The sequence below is a fragment of the Beauveria bassiana genome (assembly GCF_000280675.1).
Source record: "Beauveria bassiana ARSEF 2860 unplaced genomic scaffold BBA_S00010, whole genome shotgun sequence".
Classification (NCBI taxonomy): Eukaryota; Fungi; Ascomycota; class Sordariomycetes; order Hypocreales; family Cordycipitaceae; genus Beauveria; species Beauveria bassiana.
Window position 1 is genome coordinate 187,438 of NW_007930845.1, and position 17,415 is coordinate 204,852.

The 17,415-nt window shown below is 54.4% G+C and overlaps 4 protein-coding genes across 4 annotated transcripts; 2 read left to right on the top strand and 2 right to left on the bottom strand.

Annotated features, from left to right (window-relative positions):
- Positions 1-1,818: 1,818 nt before the first annotated feature.
- BBA_04412 (universal stress protein family) lies at positions 1,819-4,359 on the bottom strand (the record flags this gene model as incomplete). Its single annotated transcript, XM_008599509.1, has 3 exons — positions 1,819-2,481; positions 2,537-2,912; positions 3,914-4,359. The coding sequence occupies 3 exons, from the start codon at positions 4,357-4,359 to the stop codon at positions 1,819-1,821; spliced, it is 1,485 nt and encodes a 494-aa protein (XP_008597731.1).
- A 4,801-nt stretch (positions 4,360-9,160) lies between these two features.
- BBA_04413 (RNA polymerase I-associated factor PAF67) lies at positions 9,161-10,638 on the bottom strand (the record flags this gene model as incomplete). Its single annotated transcript, XM_008599510.1, has 2 exons — positions 9,161-10,282; positions 10,342-10,638. 2 exons carry the CDS (start codon positions 10,636-10,638, stop codon positions 9,161-9,163), a joined length of 1,419 nt encoding a protein of 472 aa, XP_008597732.1.
- A 691-nt stretch (positions 10,639-11,329) lies between these two features.
- Positions 11,330-14,580, top strand: BBA_04414 (elongation factor Tu GTP binding domain-containing protein; the record flags this gene model as incomplete). The annotated part of the gene is made up of 2 exons (XM_008599511.1): positions 11,330-11,392; positions 11,443-14,580. 2 exons carry the CDS (start codon positions 11,330-11,332, stop codon positions 14,578-14,580), a joined length of 3,201 nt encoding a protein of 1,066 aa, XP_008597733.1.
- A 523-nt stretch (positions 14,581-15,103) lies between these two features.
- BBA_04415 (uncharacterized protein) lies at positions 15,104-16,330 on the top strand (the record flags this gene model as incomplete). Its single annotated transcript, XM_008599512.1, has 1 exon — positions 15,104-16,330. The coding sequence occupies one exon, from the start codon at positions 15,104-15,106 to the stop codon at positions 16,328-16,330; it is 1,227 nt and encodes a 408-aa protein (XP_008597734.1).
- Between the last annotated feature and the right edge of the window lie 1,085 nt (positions 16,331-17,415).

The following is a 17,415-nucleotide window of genomic DNA, read 5'->3' on the forward strand; positions in this document are numbered from 1 at the left end:
AGCAGGTGGTCTTCGCCGTCGCGCGCGTCGTCGTGCGCGGCCCGCGACAGGTACGGGTAGCCGTGGCGCACGGCCGCGAGCGTCGCGGCGACCAGGACGAGGGCAAAGGGCGAGGCCGCGACGGCGTGTGCGGGCGTTAGGCTAGCGGGCGAGGATGGGCGACAGGCATCGTCGCCGCAGCCCGAAAATGGCCACATGGTTTTTTTTTTTTTTTCTTTTGAGCCTCTGGTATAAATCTGGTCTCGATGCTTAAATTTGGGCTGTTTGTTTAATAAAAAGAAAAAGAAAAAAAAGGGTCGGTGATGATGGTGGGAGGAACGAAGACGAGGAAGAAGTCGAGGGTCGTGGGCGGGGCAGTGTGCAATGTGCAGTTGTTTGCAGCTTGCGCAAGCCTTCTTTCTCGCTTAAGATGGATGGGTAGTGGTAATACGGGTAATACAAGGAGCGTCTCACACGTATGTTTGAGAAAAGAGTCGACGAAGAAGGAAAAAGCTCAGCCCACGTGTTTCCGCAGACAAATAAAGAAAGAATGCAGGGCGAATCTGAACTGTGGATAGTTGATGAAGACGGTTGCAGACAATGAAGAAAAAAAAAAAAAAAACTGACAACAGACGCAAAAGGAATGTAGAAGCAATACAGGTAGGGCGGGACCAGTGCAAGGCTGTAACTAGAAACACAACGCCGCCTACGTGGACCTATATTGGGATGCTCGTATTATTCACCCAGAAGAGAAGGCTGGCGTAAAATAGTGCGAAAACGTCACGGATAACGAATCAGCTAGATAGACTGCCGCCGATCGCCAGTGTACGAATAATGCAACTAATGCATGTACAGATAACTAGGTACCTTGGATCAATGGTGATGCAACCAACCTTGGCCGCATGTAGATGTCGGCTTCAGCTCCTCCTGTCGCACCGAACCCCTGCTATCTGTGTATGTATGGCTTGTCTTGCCCTGATTGTTTTGCTTTTTTCGAATATTGACTTTATATCCATTTCTGATTGTATACATTCTTCATTCATTTACTCCCCATTGCTCCGGATGCGGTTTTTCCCTTGGTTCCAGCGCTAGTAGCCAGCCCACTAGGTACCTTACCCATCGTCCCATCGTCCCACAGTTTGCATGTCTCACTCAGTCCAGGTACTGGCCAAGAGGGGTCCAAATTCGTCATTACAATTTACAAGTACGGATTAGTTAGTTTACAACAGCTTACTGGTAAGCCGGCTCTCCTGACCCTCAAGCCATTTCGTAGTTGCCTTGTTGCCTTTTCTTCGTCAACAGCTTTCACTGTAGTAAATTCCATAGTCTCGGAGCGTCGCACCTCTATATGTCGACTTACTCAGGCCTCATGCACACGATGCTCTAGTCTACTGATACATTGAACAGAGTGTCTGTTCTGAAACAGCCCGTCTTCTGCATTAACATGTTTCTGTTCCCATATCTGTAAAAAAATCGTCTTTCGACTCGCTGGTCAGTGTGCTAAAAATACATCGAATCCATTTGCTCCTCTCCCCGCCTGTGCCCTCTTTCCGTGGCTCATCCTGCAATTTCAAGCAGTGACTTGTGCTCACAGCCAGTATACAACTTTTCAGTTGCCACTCTTCACACTCTTCTCATGTGATTTGACTGCTGTAAACGAATCCAGCTGAAGCAGCCTCCTGCTCCTCATCAACTCTTCTTGCTTGACGCGCCGGCTCACTGGGCCTATCATGTGCTGTATCATGTACAGTGTTGACGCTTGCGGGTGAATGCCACAAAAGGGCTCTACTGTTTCCCCGGCATCGCTTCCTTGATGTCCTTTTCCACCTCGACGCCACTCTATGGCGATAGCTTGTTATCTGCCGACCCATCATCCTCGTCTTCTTCAACGTCCACACCTTGACGGAGAGCCTGCGCTTCACCGACCTCCATCTTGTGTAGTTGTTCAAGTTTCTGCTTTTGGTTGAGGGCTTGCGTTCCAGACACAACCTCAAACTCCCCGTCCTCTTCCTCTTCTTCATCCTCGCTGTTCATCGCGCTGACTGGTGAGACATCCCCCATGTTGGGGCTCGCCGCTTCTCCGCTGGCCCTCGACGCTGACGCTGCCGGGGACCGTGCTCGAAGGTAGTCATTGGGGTTGATAGGCTTGATAGTCGGGTCAAATGCCGCAGGAAGCCCCAAAACCTTGGCCACTTGGTGCGCCTCCTCGTCGGCCGAGATTTGCGTCTCCAGCTCGTATGTGCTACTGGTTTCGCTGTCGGCCTCGTGCTTGCCTAGCGTTGCCGAAAGCATCCCCAGGTACGTCTGACGGCTCGAATCGTTGGCGCGCTTCACCTTTTTCTTGATGCGCTTCTCTGTAGGCCGCACCACCACGACCGGTACGGGCGAATATTGTAGACAGTATTTCGAAAATGAGTTTCGGTTGTTGACAAGGCCCTGGATCCCGCCTAGCGATCGACCTCTGGTTCCCACAATCAACATCGCTGGCTGGTACATTTGAATCTAAAGCTTGTTAGCGGCCTGCTCCAGCCCTGTCCTGGCAGCTGTTTCGACTTACTAGTTTCTGGAAGGTGGCGTGCAGTTTGCCGACGGCATATTCGAGCACAATGCTGACGGCCCGGTTGGCCCCATTCTTGGCCAAAATTCCTTGCATGACATGTTGCGCATCTTCCTGGTACTGCTTATCGTTCATGCGCACTTCCCTCTCGAGCACACGCACGCACACAATCTCGTCGCCGTCGTCGACGAGCTCGTCCAGCAGCCACTGTATGGCATAGTCCGAGTACGAGTTCTCGTCCACGCCAACCATGAATATGCGCGATCGTCGTCTCGCCTGGTAGCCCTTATGCCTCACATTGAGGGTCAGAGATGTCGTGTTGTGTTTGGTAGCCTCTCCATTGGGCACATTGTCGAAGCCGACGTGGTGCTGAAACCTGTCGCGAGGTGGCACGGTTAGCGTTGACATGTCGCGCAAACGCTCCAAGGCGGTACAAATGTACGGTTTGAGTAAATATGAATGCGTGGGATGACAAGCAATGGAGGAGGGGTACAGGTTTTGGAAGATGACGATGGAAGGAGATCAGGCAAGGACGAGCGTGACCGAAAGTCAAATGGACTGGTGATGTGGCTCCAGGGCGCAGCAAGGCGAAGCGCAGCCTGAGCAGCGGGGTAATTGCCAGCTGCAGCTGCTAGCACCAACGCAGGCACTGCCAGAGCCGCCCAGGCCAGAGTTTTGGGGGCCAGTCGCGGGGCTAGCAAAACTTAAGCCGCCGCTGGTGGGTGGTGCAAGCCCGTCGTCGTGAGACTCGCGACCGTGCAGCAAGGAAAAATAGACATTTCGAATACGAGAGTGAGTATAGTGCGTGCGACATTGACAGCAAAGCCAACTTGGCTGCCAACTCAGAGGCAACGTCCTAGTCGCGACACTCGACGCTTTCTCCCAGGCTCGTCGCCGCGCCCGCCACTTGTGCACAAGATCATCGCGCCCCTGCAGGTGCACGTAGCCAGTCTAAACTGCATTACGCCTCTTCTAGGCAGGTCACCAACTGGCAGTGCATTGCTGTCATGTCCTGCGCCGGCGCCATTGAAGCACCGCGACTCAGGATGCGCTCCACGATCTCCACCCTTACCCGATACTCTATTTGGACCCAGCTTCACATTTATGCACGAGATGGACGACCAACTCTTGCATGTATCAGTATCGTGACGGGCAGATTGGCGCACTCGCACCTCGCTGCCGCTGTCTCAGGCTTCTGAAATGGGGCGATCGCGGTGCCGTACTTCCGAGTCTGATCAACGCGCACTTTGAAAGGCCGTGCTTCGTTACAAATGAAACAAGGGCAAGAAAGTGACTGCTTAGGCGAAGGGGTGACCCTTTGCATGCCAAGACGGCCTGCTACTTTCGTGAAGCAAAAAAAAAATTAGAAGAACGAACCTTTCTGGAGGTGGTGAGCTTGCACGGATACGCGCCGCGTGCTCTTGTAGTTCGAGCCCGTGCAAGGACGCGGAATATCGTGGTCGGCGCGACGAGACCGAAGACGTAGACAGCTTCCTGCCGAGCGATATGGCATTGCCAGGGTCTGTGTCGTTGGAGCTGCGTCGCGTTGGCAGCTCATCCTGGAAGGAAATTGTCGATTCGCGGCGACCAGCGATGGATCCATTCAGGTGGTAAGACGGGGCTTCTTGTTCCTGGATCGAAGCCAGCTCCGACTTGAGAGGCCCGACAGCAAAGTAATCGTGCAGCCCGCGAGTCCTAGACGAGACGTCGGGTCCGGCGCTGCGGATGTCATGTGGCGTCACCATCTTGAGCATTTTGGCGGATGGGCGCTGCGAAGCAAAAACGGTCTCGTTGCTGGTATCGCTGGTCAATGTATCAGGCATGGACGCAGTTGCTCGTAAAATGCACAATGCGAACAATGTCGTTGGCGAAAGAAAGGTTGTTGCAATGAGCCTCCAAGGTAAGGGAAAGTGTCACTTAAAGTTAATTCGGCCCACGATGCTAATTTTGGCGAACGCCCCCAATTGGGCCACAGGGTCAGGACTTTTCCAAGACAATGTTGCAGATGGCGTCGGCGACAGTGTCTTTCTCGGCACAAAATTGCCGACCACAGCAGCACAGCAGCAATGCACAGACCGTCTGTGTTTGTGAGCTGCTTTGGCGGAAAGACGGTTCGTATGAGATGGCTGTCTGAGGTGAACAAACAGGGTACGGTATTGCTGAGAAGCTGGGCTCGGGTTACAACAAGTGGCAGTGACGTGTGAGACAGAGATAAGGCGAAGCCTAGACTGCTGCTGCACGCCGCTAAAGCAGGTGGCGGAGAGCAAGACGGATAAACAAGAACAGGTTACAGCCGGGCAACGTAATCGAACGACTGGGCGTTTAAATGAGAGGGACGGACACAGGCGTTGACGGTTTGGCCGGGGATGGCGAGATGCAGGCGACAGGGCGTAGAGCACAAGCTGCGCTGGCGAGGAGGGTAGTATTCAATCTGTCAAGGCGGGAGTAACGGCAGCTGGCGTTGATCTTGTTCTTCGGCCTGTGCCAGAAGATGCCAGGGAGAGAGAAGGACTAAGACGGCTGTTCTAGAAAGAGAAGTCGGTCAATAACCTCGTGCTGGCCTGGCGACAAGGTATTGGCCACGAGGTGCGAGAGGCTCTTCAATACGTCTCCAACGACAAGGTCCCTTGTGTAACGGTTAGTTGGCGATAAAAAAAAATATGGCCGCAGCTCTGCAGGAAAATGGCAACTAGATGCAGATGCAAGTACTGTAATAAAAGGAGTAAAAAATCAAGTCAAGAAATCGGCGATGGACCGGAGAAATAGAGCTGAAAGACACGGGCAATCAACGTACGAGGCACAGTCGCCAAGGCGCTGCCAGATACTGGGGCGGTAATAGAGGGGGATGCCCTTGTCAAGGCGGGCCGAGGATAGCTCGCAAGCTTGACCCACGAGGCAATGTTGTTCGCTGTTTGCTGCTTAATTGTTCTCTTCTTGTGCTTTTTCTCAAACACGGGAAAAAAAGCTGTTCGCAGGTTGTCGGTGCGAGGGCCTGACAAGGTTGCAATGGGATGCGATGGAGATGGCTCGGGTTGAAGGGAGGGGCGAGACGGAAGACGGGGAATGCTGGATTGGCAAAGCAATATTTTCTAGATTGATTACCTGTTGAGCGAATGCAGCTGTGGCAGCTGAAAAGTTTGTGCGCGGGAAGTTTTGCCGGCTGGCGTGTTTGCAATGCTGCGTTTGCAGGCTTTTGCTCCTTGTCATCAGCTTTGCCTCCAGTCGTTGCAATTGAGAAGATTGCGACGGAATCACTGGCAAGCGCAGCGTGGTTAATATTCCGACGAGTTCTACCAGCGTATGTATAGTAAAGAGTCTCTCTTCTTATTGCAATCTCTGTTGGCTCCCTGTGGTATGTTATTATGATCCAGGCCGCACCATCTGCTTTGCTAACAAGCCAGCAAGCCTGCAAAGGTGACTAGGCTGGGATGTGGACAGGGGACCCCAGATTCGACTTCAACCAACACGAATAATCCGTAGAAGGTTTTCGAAAGTGCGATGGGACGCACGACGCCAGGTGACACGGCGGAGACGCCCTGGCCGTTCGTGGGCACAGGCGATTCGATGTCTCGGTGTCTCTATGCACGATTCAGAGGCATGGGATGTTGAAATTGCGGGTGAACGACCATGCAAAAACAGAGTTGCAGCAATCATCAACAACCATCCTAGACAAAGCGCATAGTCAGGAGAGGATAAAGGCCCCTCTAAACCTTCCCGTCAGCGTCCTGGATTGCACACCAAGTTAATCAACACATCATTTCATCCATGCTAGGGTGATGCGCCCGCCCACCGCGGCTCCGCGTTGGCTACCCGGCGTAGCGTTGCAGGGGGCTGTTCAGGCTCGGGTGGGGAGCAGTTTGGCAGTGAATTGCCAGGCAATCCAGGCAACAGGTGCCAGCTTATTGTCACCCGCAGCAGTGATGACAGAGCAACAAGACACAGCCACTTTGTCTTGGGACGAGTTGCGGCACATGCACGTGTTAGCTTTCAGCCTAGCAATATAGGGCCAGAAGCCACCTCACTTTAGCTCGCCGCCACCCAGCCCCAGTGATGGCCGATGACGGCTTGCGAGAAGCTGATCATGCTGGCTAGCCACTTATCGACTTTTCTTTCATCTGGCCGTCGGCAACTCTGACAGCAGCCACAAGTTCAAAGAGATATAATGAGACAATCGACCCCCAACAGCCCACGTCCTCTCCACGACATTCGGACATGCCGTCAAATGAAGCGCCAGTGGCAGTGCAGTGCTCCCGTACGTGTTGGGAGCAACATCGGAGCATATTGGGCTGGGATACGACGTAAAACTTTTACAAGGGCAGCTCAGGCAAGACATTGCTTTCAAAGGCGGAGCATCTGCCGTCGGCCGGCCCTAAAAGATTGGCAACCCTTCAAATTTATACCCACCCATATCATGCATTTTATCATGGTGCTTATTCGAATCGCATCTGCCGCAATAACACCATACTTCTATTATTTGGCATGGTCTCGCAACAGCCGTGTCGGGCCTGCCGCAGTAGACGCAAGCAACACGATCTTGTCTCCTTTGCTCTCTCAGCTCAGGTGGCGTATTTACAGGCTCATATTGGCATCTCAGCCTCAGCGTGCACGACGAGAAACAATACACCTTGGCTGTATAAATAGCCGATCCTCCCTGTTTACAGCTTGGCATCGCACGCCTCGCCATGAAATGAAAATGCGCGGCGAGTCTTGGCACGGTCACGCGTGGGAGCGTCCGGTTCGGCTGGCCACAACGGGTACAACGGCGGCGGCCTCTTCTTCGACCAGTCGGCGTGGGGGTGATGGCCAAGAGAAACTACAGCACGCTGGTGGATTAGATTCATATCCGCTGAAGGGAATGGCTTGCTCATCCGCATAGGGAGAGGAGTCGATGTGCAGCGATATACTGCACTGGCTGCCATCGAGTACGAAGTACGGATAGTTATGGCCTCATCCGTCGCGCTGCCAAAGCGCAAGAATCCCCAGCCTAGAAAGCCCCCCTCTGGTGCCATCTAAAGACAGGCGAGGATCTAACCATGAGGTTAACCTTGTTCCAGCCACCCCTCATGTTCCAACAAAGCAAAAAAATCATAGTGGCGTTCTAGGCCCTACAGGGTCTCGGCCACGGTTCATTGTCACCGCTATTACCATGGCACGAGCGCTGTGGCTGACGCTGCAGCCGCTGTGTGCATTACTCAGTAAATACTTTGCCAAAGAGGTACGGAGTACTGATGCCACTTTTTAGGTACCTAGGTACCTACCTACAGAGGCATCCTCACCCGCGCTGCACTCAAGTCACCACTCCAGACGAGTATTCCAGCGACGGAGGCTCGATATCAAAACGCCCTCAGACCAGTGAGTGGCCTGCTGATTACCATGAAATGCAAGAAAGACGAACAGTAGGCATATATCGATTATCGGCATACATACTCCATACTTGGCCATGCAACACATCTACATATCTTGTCATGAACCGACAGCCCACATCTCTTCGACTGATTTACTACTTTTTCGGCAATGTCAGCCAGGCTGTCAGGCAGCAGGCTGGCTCAAACTTCTGAGGCCGGCCTGTGAGCACGTCTCTTCCCAAATAAGAAGGAACCGCGTTTCCGTCTGCCAAGCCGTCCTTGCGAGGCCCGGCGCCCGCAGCAGACCAACCAACGCCGCACACGGTTGACACCTCGACCGACTGTACAGTCCCCACGCATCCATCCGTCGGAGCCTCACTCCTCCTCGCCTGTAGATTTGGGGGCCGGCCGGCTGTTATCTGCTCTGCCAGATACACGCACTTCTTGGGGCCTTTCACTTTTTCCGATACACCAGTTTGGCGATGAGAGGACGGTGATAAAGAGATGGCCGGTTTGGTGATGCGCTCTGCTCGTTTTAAGTTGCCGCGTGCCTTTTCGCTACTACACCGCTCAACGCTCGACTACGACTTCCCCCGCTGCCCAGGACGGCACGTCATGTTCAAGTCTTGGTGTCCGGCCCGCCCGCGTGGACTTTGCGACATGATAGCCTCCAGCTCTGGTTCTTGGCAGGTTCTCTGGCGACCTGCATCGGAGCATCCATGACGGGTTGTCTCGGTTCCCGAGTAAGCATTGCCATGTGTCGCTCATCTTTACCGCTTTCCGCCGTGATCTGCATCTGGGGCAACAACAGCTTCCCCGCGCTGATGGCTGCAACCCGGAAAACGTTCGTGAGTTTAATCCTTTTTTTTTGTTATGGGAATGACTAAATCTAGCAATGTACGTAATCATCATGTCGGCAGAGAAATGCCCCAGCACATCCCTTTAATCCGCTCTCTGTTCATCATGACCAGTCGCTTTTCAGCTCTATGCGCAATTTTTTCTTCCATCATCGCCCCTATCCGCAATATTAAAAGGAATAAAATCAGGGCCTCAACGCCGCGACGCCATTGCCATGCAGCCCAGTCGACTTGTGACGCTTTCGTCTACTAAACAGCGCTGTGAGCTAGGCTCTAAAGCCTCTTGGCAAAAGTATCTGCCTGCTTCGTGTACAACGTGACTGAGGGCCTCGAGTAGAAATGTCTATACAGACAGATAAAGAAAGGTCCCTTGTTCTCAAAATCGGAATCGTCTCTAGTCGGATCGCGCGTGAATACAAAACTTAGTTGTACGTGCGGGACAGATTACGGAGATACCAGTCAACGAGCTTGCGGCCGACCTTGGCCTCAGAAATATGAATCAGATCGCCCTGCAGGGCATAGTCGAGGTCGCTGACGTTGACAAGGTCGCCGTCGAGCAGGCCCTTATCCTGCCAGCGGAGCTGCTTCGTGCGCTGCTTGGTGACCATGAGCCAGGAGCGGAGCTCATCGGGCTTGACCTCGAGGAAGCCAGCGAGCTTGCTGAGGTCCATGGTGGTGTAGAGGCGAAGGTAGGACTTGATGGTGGGGCTCCACATGTTGGTCTTGACTTCGTCCATGAAGACGGCGAGGTGGTGCTCGACCGGGTCTAGGTTGGCCTCGGGGTTCTCAAAATCGGGGACGACGGGCGAGATGAACTTGGGGCAGGCCGTGCGGAAAAGCTCCTCGAAGATGGGAAGGGACTCGGGGCCGCCGCGCTGTAGCTTTAGGAGCTGGTCACCGTACTTTTCGCGGAGTGCGGTGTGGATGGTGTCGTCCAGGCGGGTGGGGTGGAACGCGACGCAGATGGCGATGAGCGCGTACATCTGCTCGTTCTTCTTGGTGATGGAGTCGTATTGTGCGTTCTTCTGGAAGTTCTTGGTCCTCGACACGTAGATGAGAATGTGGCTAAACATGCGGATGGCATCAGCATAGCGATGCATCATCATGTAGGAGAAGCCGACATAGTAGTATGTGGTGAAGTGGGCGGCCATGACGCGCGCAAACATGGCCTTCTTGTTGAGCTCAATGTCGTCGAGGGTCCTGAGGGCCAGGCCGAAATCGCCCATCAGGCAGTGGACGCGGAGCAGACCGATGATGGAAAAGTATCCGAGCATGCGGTACAGATTCTTGGAGCCGTACTCGCCGGCCACAGCCATGGGGTCCTCGTTACGCTTCATGGCGGCCAGCTGCTCGGTGATCTGCGACCGTTGAATCAGAGAGTACAGGACGTTGAGGACACTGTAGCAGCCCCAGGTGTTGGGGTTCTCCTTGAGGATCTGGAGCTCCTCATCGTTGTTAGCCTGACGAGCCAGTCGCAGTCTATACGTGGAGAAGGAGTTGAACTGGTAGATGAACTCGTCAATCACATCCCAAGCCCAGTAGTACTAGTAAAGTCGTTAGTTTTCCAGACATCGCCAGCAGCCAGTTTCTGGAGGTGACGAACTGAAGGGGGCTCGAGATCCACGGGGCCGTCCGAGTTGAGAATGAAGTGGAACAAGCTGCAGTACGAGTCGTAGCTCTGGAACTTGACCTCGAGCGGAGCGGAAAAGTCGAGAGGCTGCGCCGCCTGGACGAGGCGGGCCTGGATGTCGTCGGTTTGGGGGACGCTGTTGGTCTGGCTGAGCTCCTCGCCGTCCTCGTACTGGACCTGCTCGCGGTAGTCGTTGACGAGAGCCTCCTCCTCGACATCGCTGTCAACGTCAATCGCGCGGGCGGGCGCGCTGGTCTGATAGGTAGCCATGCTGGGTGGCTGCGGTGGCGAAAGGGAGGGAGTGAAGGATCGCGAAACGCTCGTCGTTGTCGTCTGCGTCGAGCGGTCGAGTCGAGCCGTGATATTCGCGGGACAGAGGGAGGGGCAGGCACCGAAATTTTGCGCTGCTTTGAGAGGGGCCGCGATGTCTGGCCGCGAAATTTCGTGTCTGGTTAGGGCTTGTGGTGCGAATATTGAGTTAGCCCCTATAGTAGAGCTGCGTAGCTGCATATCTAATGCAAATATCGAGCACCATCTCGGTGGGGCGTCTTTGACGTTGAAGCGGGGCGTCGGCCAGCAAGAAGCAGTGCGTGAACCCTCTGCTGAGCAACTCTGTATACAGGATTTCCCTTTCTGCAACTTTTCTACATTATTCATTCTGACGAATTCTACTAGCTCCGTTCCAAGAATCAGCCACTCTAAGAGCTACCTTTCTATTCGTGGTGGTGGCCTCGTTGGGCTCTCTGGTGGGGAAGTTTTGAAGAGTCATAACGTTGATGACAAAATCTGGGAACAAGCCTGCAGCTAGCTTAAAAGTGACAGTTTACAGCCTCACCTGTTAACAAAAGTCAAACTATATCATACGCGAGGCCATTTTAAATTTCTTCACTCTTGTTTGAATTGTTTGTCATTTGGCGTTTTGCATATTTCAGCACTTGCGTTGTCGCATCATTAAGGCACCATGCCTGTGGTCACGCCTGAAAAGCTTGCAAGCCTGCAACGGCAGTCGCAAGACATTCGCAATGTGAGTAGCAGAGGCAATGATTCAAGCATCATAAGCTGACAATATCCTAGATTTGCATTTTAGCCCATGTTGATCATGGCAAGACTTCTCTCACAGACGCCCTCTTGGCGACAAACGGTATCATTTCACCAAAGCTTGCGGGCAAAATCAGATATCTAGACTCCAGACCCGATGAGCAGTCCAGAGGAATCACCATGGAGTCCTCCGCTATTTCACTATACTTTTCCATGCTTCGAAGATCAGCGCCAGATGCTACACCGGAGCCCAAGGAATACCTGATCAACCTCATCGACTCTCCCGGGCACATCGATTTCAGCAGTGAAGTTTCCACCGCATCGCGCCTTTGCGATGGCGCCGTCATCCTCGTTGATGCGGTTGAAGGGGTCTGCAGTCAAACAGTCACTGTACTTCGCCAAGCATGGACCGAAAAGCTGAAACCGCTACTTGTCGTCAACAAGATGGATCGATTGGTCACCGAGTTAAAAATGACGCCCAACGAGGCTTATCTTCATCTCAGCAAACTTCTAGAGCAGGTCAATGCAGTTCTGGGCAGTTTCTTCCAGGGCGAGCGAATGGAAGAGGATCTCAACTGGAGAGAAAAGATGGAGGAGCGTGTGAATGCTGCCGCCGCGGCTAAAGCTTCCAGCAACGATGACAATACCGACTCTGTGGATCTGGAATTCGAGGAAAAGGATGACGAAGACATTTACTTTGCGCCAGAGAAGAACAATGTCATTTTCAGCACAGCTACTGACGGCTGGGCGTTTACGTGTCGTCAGTTTGCCAGTCTATATGAAAAGAAGCTTGGCATCAAGCGCGGCATTCTCGAAAAGGTCCTTTGGGGCAACTTTTACTTGGACCCCAAAACGAAGAAAGTACTGGGGCCGAAGCATCTCAAGGGCCGCAACCTCAAACCCATGTTTGTGCAGCTGGTCCTCGAGCCTGTCTGGACAGTGTATCAAGCCACTACTGGCGGTGATAACGGCAAAGGCGACCCAGCACTCTTAGAAAAGGTCACCAAGTCTCTCAATGTCACTATTCCACCACACATACTCAGAGCTCGTGACCCTCGACTGCTCCTTACGACTGTCTTTGCTTCCTGGCTGCCTCTCTCTACGGCACTTTTAGTCTCTGTTATTGAATCGCTACCTTCGCCGCCTGTTGCGCAGCAAGAACGTATACCTGGAGTGCTAAACAGCTCTCCAGGCGCCGCAAGCATAGATCCTCAGATTCGCGACGCCATGACGGCATTCAAGCGCGAAAAGTCCGATCCTGTGGTGGCATATGTCAGCAAAATGGTTTCCGTTCCGGAGAGCGAGCTCCCTGAGAACAAGCGCAAAACTGGTCAGATGACTGGTGAGGAGGCGCGCGACTTGGCAAGGAAGAAGCGCGCGGAAGCTGCACGAGCTCAGGCAGCGCTGGAAGTAAATGGAAACGGAGTCGGTTCTCTGACTCAGGCCCTCGGGGACGTCAATCTCGACGATCACGTTCCAGAGGCTGAGGAGAAGGAAGCTGATCCTGAACACTTGATTGGATTCTCCAGGATATACTCTGGTACTATCTCCGTTGGCGACAAGCTTTACGTCGTCCCGCCAAAGTGGTCCCCCGCCGAGCCCAACGCCGGACCAAGGCCCCAAGAAATCGAAGTAAAGGCCTTGTACATGTTAATGGGCCGGAGTCTGGAGGCCCTAACCTCTGTTCCCGCTGGTGTTGTCTTTGGCATTGCCGGTCTGGAGGGCAAGATACTCAAATCCGGAACACTTTGCAGCAAGCTTGAGGGCGCTGTCAACCTGGCCGGCGTGAGCATGGCTGGCCAGCCTATTGTGCGTGTTGCACTGGAACCCGCCAATCCTGCCGACTTGGACAAGATGATTGATGGCCTTCGCCTGCTTGTGCAGAGCGACCCATGCGCCGAATACGAACAATTTGCCAGCGGAGAACACGTGCTCCTCACTGCTGGTGAGCTTCATCTAGAGCGCTGTTTGACGGATCTCAAGGAACGATTTGCACGCTGCGATATTCAGGCAGGAGCTCCCATTGTACCCTATCGCGAGACTATTGTTCGTGCAGAGGAGATGAAGCCACCTGTGAACAAGGACCTTGGCCGCGGCGTCGTCGTTACGGATACCAGCTCCAAGCAGGTCACATTGACCATTCGCGTGCGGCCCCTACCTGAAAGCGTCACCGAGTTTCTCAACAAGAACGGTGACTCGATCAAAAAGGTATACAACGAACGCTGGCAAATAAACACAGGAGACGACGTTGAGAGTACGGGAGACGCTATCGCTGTTGAACCGACTGTCACGTCAAGCACGTTGCTATCTGCAGAGGAGCTGAAGAAGCAGCTTAAAAAGGAACTGGAATCAGGCAAGGGTCGTGACGTCTGGAAGAATACAATTGATCGCATAGCTGGATTCGGACCTCGAAGAACTGGCCCCAACCTCCTCATTGACGCTACGAAGGACAGTGTCCTGCCTCGTGTATTCGCGACAGCAGACCCCAAAGACGCGCCTCTAGCCGTCGGAGAGGCTCTGCAGGCTAGCGACTTGGCCGACAAGATTACCTACGCTTACCAACTCTTCCTTGCACAGGGACCACTCTGCAATGAACCCATTCAGGGAGTTGCTGTATTTGTGGAAGACGTCACTTTAAATCTCGCCGAAGACGACACATCCGCGCGAGACAAGCTCGGCCGCCTCACAGGTGAAGTGATCAAGGCGTTCCAGTCTGGCGTGCGCATCGGTTTCCTGGACTGGTCGCCCCGCCTCATGCTGGCCATGTACAGCGTGGAGATTCAGGCCTCAACCGAAGTGCTGGGCCGCGTCTACGATGTTCTCACCAGACGACGCGGGCGCGTCATTTCCGAGACGATGAAGGAGGGGACGCCATTCTTCACCATCCAGGCGCTGCTCCCGGTCGCCGAGAGTTTTGGCTTTGCGGACGAGATGCGCAAGCGAACCAGCGGTGCTGCCCAGCCGCAGCTCATCTTTGCCGGCTTTGAGATTCTGGACGAGGACCCGTTCTGGGTGCCGTTTACCGAAGACGACCTGGAGGACCTCGGCGAGCTGGCGGACAAGGAAAACGTGGCCAAGCGCTACATGGACGCCGTGCGCAGGAAAAAGGGCTTGCTGGTGGAGGGCCGCAACGTGGCCACGGATGCAGAGAAGCAAAAGACGCTAAAGAGATAGATAGGACTTGCTGGGTAGCATAGACGAGGCCAGGCAGAGGCGACACGATGATGCCTTAGAGTCACCCGTGACCGCTTCTCCTTGGGAGACAAAAAAATACAAGGAATACAAGAATTGATACACTAGGCGCTTGCTTCTTATTTCGCTCCTTTTTCTTTGAACAGATAACAAGTTATAGTTGCTTGGCGATGCGGCAGTTACCGAGTTACACTGGTGCAAAAGAGGGCGGCCCGGGGGAGAGCGCGCGCCAAATGTCGATGGTGACACCCGAAAAGGCATATATTAGCCTGATTTCTTTGCTCCCGTACATCAGCAGGCCAACCGCCGTGGTGCAAGGCGCCAACTCGGGGGGAAAATGTATCGAAAGCAAAGGCAGTCTTGGTGCAAGCACCACCCAGTGCCTTGCCAGTATCCTTCAATCTGTACAAATAGTCCATAGCCCCCCCTGTGGCCCTTGATATTCAATTCCCTGCACCAAGAGCTCCTCAAAAGTCGCTGGCCCGATTTCTTCACCACCGAAACCATGGATGATGTCATGCTCTGCGCGGCGCGGCTCGGGTTCCTCGAAGGCGTACACCGGTTGGCCTTGCCCGACACGCACGCCTTTACGCGGCAGAGCGTCGAGCGGCGCGTTTCCGCCATCGAGCGCCACGACGGCCGCATCACCTTACCGCCGCCGAACGAGCCGTCTACTTGGAACGGCCTCGCGTGGCGGTTGTGGCGCGCGGACATCAGAGCCGACTTAGTGACGAACCCCTCCTTCGACGCTTACCTGGACGGGTTGGCAGGCATGCTGAAGGAAGACTGCACCACTGAAGTTCTGCGACACGTGGTGGACAGTCTCGGTCACGACTTGCCGGAGATCAAGTGCCCGCGTGTGCAGGCTGCGGCGGCGGCGGCGGCGACGGAGGCGGCGGCGGCGACGGAGGCGGCGGCGGCGACGGCGGGAGAGGGGTGCGAGGATTGCCTGGTGGCCGTGGTGCAGAAGCTCGCGTACGTGGGTGGCCGGCTCAGGCAGCGGCCTCCCTTGAAGCCATTTTCCAAAAGAACCATTCAGGCATTTGCGGCGGTGGTTGGTGAGAACTTTGGATTGTTCGGCGCGGCTCCGAGACATCAGCCGGACGCCCCAATCCGGCCGGCGTCGCCGAATGCCGAGAGAGCTGGGCCTGGGTACGGGCCCACGGGATGGACCAGCTCGGGAGAGGGGATCTCGAGCCTGTACAACCCCCCATCAACCGCGTCCAATGAAAGAAGACGTCGAAGAACTTCGTTTCATCAGGGCGACTCTCGACCACGAGCGGCATTCGATCAAGACATGGATCATGGAAGGGCTTTCAATCAAAACGATCCCCGAGGGACCGCACTCAATCAGAACGGGAATCGTCAAGACGCTTTGAATCAGCACAATCCTCGAGCTGGAGCATTCAACTTCAACTTCCCTCCCACCACCACCGTCGATCACGATTCCCGCCCAGGGCTGGCAGTCGACACCGACATCCCTCGAGACACGGGCTTAGGCAGCAATGTCCATGGGAGGGTGGCGTTTGATCCCGACAGCCCTCACCGTCCGGGCTTTGCGCCTCCGGCGAGCAGAGCCCCGACACCGTCGCGCCCAGCGTCTGCCGGACCAGACAATGGCGGCCCGTCTGTGCCTGCAGCGGCGGCTCAGCCGCCTCGGAGCCGTACCTGGAGAAGAGGAATGGATTTTTTGCGCTCGAAAAAGCGCGGGCGGAGGCAAAGGAATGAATGAGAGCTCGGATGGTTGACATGGGCGGGCAATGCTAATGTGAGGAGGGCTGATTGGCTTGTTTCGGCGTGTTGCGTGAGAATCAAGGCTGGGACATGGGATATGGGGTAACAGTACAGTGAACGATTGATATTTCCTCGGTAATGACTTTGTTATTCGTACATAATTCTGTAAGATGAATTGCCAATGTCTCTTACGGGTAGCATGTGTTTCACTGCACAGATGCGGGTGTTGTGTGGCACGGCCGCGAGGTGATGCTGCCTTGCTGGCGCAGCAATTTGAAAAGTGGCCAAGTTTCGCGTGCGTAGCACTGTGATTTGCGCAAAGATACGATGCTTCAAGTATGTTCTTTTGATTGAATTTATCCCCGGCGTACCGGCCCTTCCTATACATGTCGTCCTCTCGAGTCTCGGCAGGCGGATGCCGACTGCAAAGGTCTTAGTTCTAAATAAGATGTTCTACGACGTATAGAAAGGCCGCCTTGTTCTTAACAACTGCGCTTGATGTTACGCTTCACAAACTGGAAAAGCGAGTTGCGGTTCTTGAGAGAGCCGTTGGTGTCATGTCACCTCCGCCTTGCGATGCCTCGTCCTCGAGCGGGCTTATTTGATGCGTGGCAAAGCAGATCAAGAAGCCATATGGGGGCACACGCTAGCGTCCGATGCTCACTTGGCATATGTCAAAAACGTACTGAAAGACGGTTTGATCATAGTAGATTTGTGGCGCGTTGTTGAAAGCCTCGACGAGGCTACCACTACTGGCGTGCGAACGTAAACAGAGTACGACAGCAGCGTCGACGACTCGGGAGAGGAGCTGCGCATGATCACCAAGATACGGGAGCTGTGCTATGTTAGCGCCCTGTATGGGAAGCCGTTACCGTGTCATCCATGGACAAGAGCATTGGTCTATGCGTGCGCGGCAGACTTGTCATTTTGCATTGGGGCAGGGTCGCGCGAGGTGACGGCGCGGGGTTGCGCAGGTTCTTGTGTGTGTAAGAGTCTGGTTCGAGTGGCGGAAGGGGCTATTGTTCTGGCGCGCAAGGGGAACCAAGTAGAACAGTGACGGCGCGTCTGCGGCAAGCTCGGTCG